Source organism: Triticum urartu, chromosome 1A, assembly GCF_056163025.1.
Source record: "Triticum urartu cultivar PI428250 chromosome 1A, HENAU_Tu73, whole genome shotgun sequence".
Classification (NCBI taxonomy): Eukaryota; Viridiplantae; Streptophyta; class Magnoliopsida; order Poales; family Poaceae; genus Triticum; species Triticum urartu.
The window spans coordinates 428466766-428473996 of NC_141873.1; the positions used below are offsets into that span (position 1 = coordinate 428466766).

At 49.8% G+C, this 7231-nt stretch overlaps 1 protein-coding gene across 1 annotated transcript; it reads left to right on the plus strand.

Moving 5' to 3' along the window:
* The first annotated feature begins 423 nt into the window (after nt 1-423).
* On the plus strand, nt 424-2525 carry LOC125527739 (cytochrome P450 CYP94D108). The gene has a single exon (XM_048692251.2). The coding sequence runs from the start codon at nt 541-543 to the stop codon at nt 2221-2223; it is 1683 nt and encodes a 560-aa protein (XP_048548208.2). The 5' UTR covers nt 424-540; the 3' UTR covers nt 2224-2525.
* Nucleotides 2526-7231: the final 4706 nt, after the last annotated feature.

Consider the following 7231-nt stretch of genomic DNA (forward strand, 5'->3'; position numbering starts at 1 on the left):
ATCACAGTTGCCATGTGTGTGTATCGAGTTGCCACGTTCGCGTAACTACAGTTGCCGTGTAGCAAAGAATCACAGTTGCCATGTGTGTGTACCGAGTTGCCACGTTCGCGTAACTGCAGTTGCCGTGTAGCAAAGAATCACAGTTGCCATGTGTGTATACCGAGTTGACACGTTCACGTAACTGCAGTTGCCATCCACAAGGTAGGAGTGTCGTGTGGGCGAAAAACAGTTCGCCCACACGCGCATGACCTAGGTGGTGGCTGTGTGGGCGAAAATCAGTTCACCCACACAACGCAGCTGGCAAACAGCGTGGTGCGGGCGTGTGGGCAAAATCTCTAACGCCCACACACCAGCCCCGTCCTACGTGGCACACCAAATTCACCCTTACGTGTCAAAATTCGTGCAAAAGACAGTGAACGACGATTCAGGCGTGTGGACGAGTTGGATAACGCCCACACGTGTGGGCGTTAGTGTTTTTGTAAAATAAAACAGTCGCATCATAAATAAATAAATAAATAAATAAATAAAAATAGCGACGGGATGGACTGTGGACGTTCAACGGTCTTGGCGCGCGTAGCAGCAAAAGTAGCGACCGGATTCCCAAATCGCAAGTTCCAGGAGCAGGGAGCAACCATGGAGATCTCGCACCTCGCGTACGTGCTCCTCTTCCTCTCCGCCGCCGTCGTACTTTATGTCCAGCGCCGCCGAGCTTCTCCGTCGAGAACGGCCAACTGGCCTCACCCGAACCCCGTCCTGGGCAACACCGTGGAGTTCATCCGCAACCGCGGGAGGTTTTTCGACTGGTACGCCGACATGCTGCGCGCGTCGCCGTCCAGCACCATCGAGGCGTGGGGGGCCCTGGGCGCCAGCCACGCCGTGACCACCGCCGACCCGGCCGCCGTCGACCACCTGCTGCGCGCCAGCTTCGCCAACTACAACCGCGGCGCGCAATTCCGCGCCGCGCAGTCCGATCTCATCGGCGATGGCCTCTTCGGCGCCGATGGCCGCCTCTGGAGTCTCCAGCGCAAGCTCGCGTCGTACGCTTTCTCCTCCCGCTCGCTACGGCGTTTCACCGAGGACGTCCTCACTGTCCACCTCGGCCGCCGCTTCCTGCCGTTCCTCGATGCCGCCGCGGGGTCCGGCGAGGCCGTCGACCTGCAGGAGGCTCTGCGTCGGTTCGCGTTCGACAACATCTGCCACGTCGCCTTCGGCGTCGAGAGCTCCACGCTCCTCGAGTGGGGTGACCCCCGGCACCAGGCGCTCTTCGCGGCGTTCGACACGGCCGTCGAGATCTCCTTCATGAGGACGTTGAACGCGCCCACACCGGTGCGGAAGCTCACGAAGCTTCTCAACATCGGCCAGTCGCGCCGGCTCCGAGAAGCCGTCGGCGTCATAGACGACCACGCCATGTCCGTCATCGAAGCCAAGGGGGTGAGCCAGAGAAACAGCCGCGATGAGGGCGACCCGGACCTGCTCTCCCGGTTCATGGCGGCCATGGACGAGGAGGACGGCGGCGGTGAACTCGCCGCCATGTTCCCTACGCCGGAGGCCAGGCGCCGGTTCCTGCGGGACGTGGTCGTCAGCTTCGTTCTCGCCGGCAAGGACACGACGACCTCGGCCCTGACGTGGTTCTTCTGGCTCCTCGCCGCGAACCCGCGGTGCGAGCAGCGCGTCCACGACGAGGTGTCGCGGTCGCCGGACGGCAACGTGAAAGGCATGCACTACCTGCACGCCGCGATCACCGAGGCGATGCGCCTGTACCCGCCGGTTCCCTTCAACGGGCGGATAGCCGTCGCGGACGACGTCCTCCCGGACGGCACAGTGGTGCGCGCTGGCTGGTTCGCCAACTACTCGGCGTACGCGATGGGGCGGATGGAGAAGCTGTGGGGCGAGAACTTCATGGAGTTCGCGCCGGAGCGCTGGCTCGGTGACAGCGGCGAGTTCGCGCCAGTGGACGCGGCGCGGTATCCGGTGTTCCACGCCGGGCCGCGTGCGTGCCTCGGGAAGGAGATGGCCTACATGCAGATGAAGACGGTGGCGTCAGCCGTCCTTCGGAGGTTCAGGTTGAACGTGGTGGCACCGGCGGCCAGTATGGAGTCACCGCCGGCGTACGAGATGACCGGCACGATGAAGATTAAAGGCGGGCTTCAAGTGCAGCTCAGGATGAGTGATGCTAACAAGTCTTCGTTCGCCACGTCGGCATCTGGACAAGAAGTGGACTAAACGTCATCCCCGCACATCAAATGCGACCAATAATTACAGCTGGCCTTCTGGGTTTGTCCTTAGTCAAACATACTATTTAAGTTTGATCAAATTTATAGAAAAATAAATTCCAACGTTTTATATTTAGGAATGGAGGTAGTAGAAAATTGAAGTAGTCTCATGAGATTCTTTATGAAATGTATTTTTGTATCATATTTATTTGATTATGTAGGTCTTAGCATATAAACTTCAATTACTAGATGAATGCTCCGAATCGTTGCTGTGGGAATTTGTATGAAATAAAATTGTGCTGGTTTAATCAATCTAGCTAGTGTGTTTATGGTTCCTACTATATAGTAAGATAATTCGTTTATCATTATTTTAAATAAATTCATAAATGTATCTTTCATGTATAAGTTGAAAATTGAAGCAAAACGAAAATAATCTGGGTACATGCATCAGACTATTTATATAAGTAGTAACATGCATGTCATGTAAGCAAACGTAGTGATATAAAATCTCATTTTTTGCACGTTTATTTTATTAATCTGACTGTTGATGAAATAACAATAAAAGAGTACAAGTCCACGTCTATGAAATAAAGATGCACACAATCCAAATAGACACAACACCATAACATGTCCAAAATAAGTCCGTCCGTTTCGAAGTATAGGTTCGGCCTGCTGAATCAGCAAGACCAAGGCAGATCTCGTGTTCAGAAAGTGCCAATTAGCACACACAATTTGCTTGTTATTTATTTGATTAAACCACTCTCGATGCTTAGCTCTTAGCATGATTTAATAGACAAAAATTCTAGGTGTCACAATAATTAAAAAAAGGATAATAAGTTTATTAGAAACCCAAGCGGGCTGCCTACTCCCCAAGAAAGTCTAGGGTTCCCTTACCTCCCGAGTCCCGCTGATGCCGCCGTCGGTCCGCTTCGTCTCCGATGGCCTTAGGGCCATGGCGGCATGGTAGATCTTGGCCCTTGACAACGAGAGGGCTCTGTTTTCGGTTGTTTCTTCGCGTTTTGTTAAGGTTTGTATCCCGCTTAGTAAGACGAGGCTGCGACGGATCCCTGAAGATGGAATAAGGTGTTGGGGAACGTAGCATGCAATTCAAAAACTTTCCTACGCTCACGCAAGATCTATCAAGAAGATGCATAGCAACGAGAGGGAGAGAGTGTGTCCACGTACCTTCGTAGACCGAAAGCGGAAGCGTTTGACAACGCGGTTGATGTAGTCGAACTTCTTTTTGTTCCGACCAATCAAGCACCGAACGTACGACACCTCTGAGTTCTGCACACGTTCAGCTTGATAACATCCCTCGAACTCTTGATCCAGCAAAGTGTCGAGGGAGAGTTTCGTCAGCACGACAGCATCGTGAGGACGTGATCCACGCAGGGCTTCACCTAAGCACTACGATAATATGAACGGAGACGTAAACTATGGAGTGAGGCGCCGCACACGGCAAACATATGTTGTTGTGTGTTCTAGCGGTGCCTTATATATACGTTGGAGGGGAGGAAAGGTAGCCAAGGGGGAGCCCCAAGTAGGAGGAATCCTACTTGGGCGCCTCCCAATTCGGCCTCCCCCTTCCATATTCATCCGGAGAGGGAAGGAAGGAGGAGGGAGGAGAGAAGGAAGGGGGAGGCCGGCCTACATGGGGCGCACCAGCCCCCTAGGGGCTGGTCTGTCCACTTCTTGGCCCATTAGGTCCATGTACTTGCCCGGGGATGCCCGGAACCCCTTTCGGTGACCCGATATGTACCCGGTACCCCCGAAACACTTTCAGTGTCCGAATATCATCGTCTAATATATGAATCTTTACCTCTCGACCATTTCGAGACTCGCCGTCATGTCCGTGATCTCATCCGGGACTCCGAACAACATTTTGTCACCAAACCACATAACTCATATAATACAAAATCGTCATCGAACGTTAAGCGTGCGGACCCTATGGGTTTGGAAACTATGTAGGCATGACCGAGACACCTCTCCGATCAATAACCAACAACGGAGCCTGGATGCTCATATTGCTTCCCACATATTCTACGAAGATCTTTATTGGTCGTACCGTAATGACAACATACGTTATTCCTTTTGTCATCGGTATGTTACTTGCCCGAGATTCGATCATCGGTATCTTCATACCTAGTTCAATCTCGTTACCGGCAAGTCTCTTTGCTCGTTCTGTAATACGTCATCCCGCAACTAACTCATTAGTCACATTGCTTGCAAGGCTTATTATGATGTGCATTACCGAGAGGGCCTAGAGATACCTCTTCGATACTCGGAGTGACAAATTCTAATCTCGATCTATGCCAACCCAACAAACACCTTCGGAGATACCTGTAGAGCATCTTTATAATCACCCAGTTATGTCGTGACATTTGATAATACACAAGGTATTCCTCCGGTATCCGGGAGTTGCATAATCTCATAGTCAAGGGAATATGTATATGACATGAAGAAAGCAATAGTAATAAAACTTAACGGTCATTATGCTAAGCTAACGGATGGGTCTTGTCCATCACATCATTCTCCTAATGATGTGATCCCGTTCATCAAATGACAACACAAGTCCATGGTTAGGAAACTTAACCATCTTTAATTAATGAGCTAGTCTAGTAGAGGCTTACTAGGGACACTGTGTTTTGTCTATGTATCCACACATGTATCAAGTTTCTGGTTAATACAACTCTAGCATGAATAATAAACATTTATCATGATATAAGGAAATATAAACAACAACTTTATTATTGCCTCTAGGGCATATTTCCTTCAGTCTCCCACTTGCACTAGAGTCAATAATCTAGATTACATTGTAATGATTCTAACACGCATGGAGTCTTGGTGCTGATCATGTTTTGCTCGTGGAAGAGGCTTACTCAATGGGTCTGCCACATTCAGATCCGTACGTATTTTGTAAATATCTATGTCTCCCTCCTTGACTTGATCACGGATAGAGTTGAAGCGTCTCTTGATGTGTTTGGTTATTTTGTGAAATTTGGATTCCTTCGCCAAGGCAATTGCTCCAGTATTGTCACAAAAGATTTTCATTGGACCCGATGCACTAGGTATTACACCTAAATCGGATATGAACTCCTTCATCCAGACTCCTTCATTCGCTGCTTCCGAATCAGCTATGTACTCTGCTTCACACTTAGATCCCACCACGACATTTTGCTTGGAACTGCACCAACTGACAGCTCCACCATTCAATATAAATACGTATCCGGTTTGTAACTTAGAGTCATCTGGATCACGGACAAAGCTAGCATCAACGTAACCATTTAGGACGAGCTCTTTGTCACCTCCATAAACGAGAAACATATCCTTAGTCCTTTTCAGGTACTTCAGGATGTTCTTGACCGCTGTCCATTGATCCACTCCTGTATTACTTTGGTACCTCCCTGCTAGACTTACAGTAAGGCGCACATCAGGTCTGGTACACAATATAGCATACATGATAGAACCTTGATGGCGGCTTGAAACTACGTCGGTATTTCCCCAAAGACGAAGGGATGATGCAGCACAATGGCGGTAGGTATTTCCCTCAGATATGAAACCAAGGTTATCGAACCAGTAGGAGGACCAAGCAACAACACGTAAACAACACCTGCACACAAATAGCAAATACTCGCAACCCGACGTGTAAAAGGGGTTGTCAATCCCTTTTGGGTACGGCGCCCAAGATAGGCAAAACGAACATGAATAAATTGTAGTAGAATGATAGATCGAACACCAAATAAAATAAATAAGAATAAATTGCAGCAAGGTATTTTTGTATTTTTAGGTTTAGTAGATCTGAAAATAAAAGTAAAGGAAAATAGATCGCAAAATCAAATAATATGAAGAAGAGACCCGGGGGCCGTAGGTTTCACTAGTGGCTTCTCTCGAGAAAAATAGCAAACGGTGGGTGAACAAATTACTGTTGGGCAATTGATAGAACTTCAAATACTCATGACAATATACAGACAATGATCATTATGTAGGCATCACGTCCAAGATTAGTAGACCGACTCCTACCTGCATCTACTACTATTACTCCACACATCGACCGCTATTGTCACAGCCCTAGCTTAGCCTCTGCTTGTCCTTGCATATTTATCTTGTCATCATGTTAAATTTTCTCAGAAAGTTGAAATGGGGATTGTTTAAACCCTAGCATCAAAGGAATTCACTAGGTTCAACTAAAATATTCCTAGTGTTTTCAAATGGTTTTCAAAAATGTTCATCATTTCTGGAAAATGCTGGAAGCAATAACCAGAGGTGTTGCACATTTTTCCATGACATATTTGGGCTCTGAATTAAATCATATTCTATTTGCATTTGGGCATTTAAATGCTATAAAATATTTTAAATGCTCAAATAATCATAAACTAAAATGTTTACTGTGGGATATATTCTAAACAGTAGCCATGATTAGTTTCATGATTTTTGGAAATGCCCTGCCATTTTTAATAAAGCCCTAAGTCTACAGAATAATAGAAAACAAGAAATAAGAGAGAGAGAAGAATAACCTGGCCCACCTACCTGTAGCTGGCCCAGCTCACTGGCCCAGCCCACCTGGCGCCTCCTGTCGCCTCCCTCCTCGCGCCAGTAGGCAGGGGCGCGTGCCCAGCGTGCGCAGCCACACGCCGGCCACCTCCACCCTTCCTGCGTGCTCCCTCGTCGCCCTGGACCTCCCTCGCGACGCCACGCACCCCCTGGACCTCCCTCACTCTCTCCCGTGTTTCTCCCCCCTCCTCTGCTCTCTCCCGCGCCACACCCGAGCGCGCTCCGCCGCCGCCGACGTGCACCACCGCGGCCACCGCCTCCCCCCACCTCCCCGACGCATCCCAGAGCTCCGCCTCGACCTACTCCTCCTCCTCACCGCGCCAAGTGAGTCGGGACGCTCCGCAGCGTTGTCATTGCCACCGTCTTCAACCTCGGGAGCCGGTCACCGCCGACGTCGATTCGCCGTCGCCAAGCCGTCCCCGAGCAAGCCGAGCCCCTCTTCGTGATCGCTGTGAGCTCCGCCACCG

Coding starts and splice junctions, on each gene's coding strand:
- LOC125527739 (XM_048692251.2), top strand. CDS start 541: ATGGACTGTGGACGTTCAACGGTCTTGGCGCGCGTAGCAGCAAAAGTA.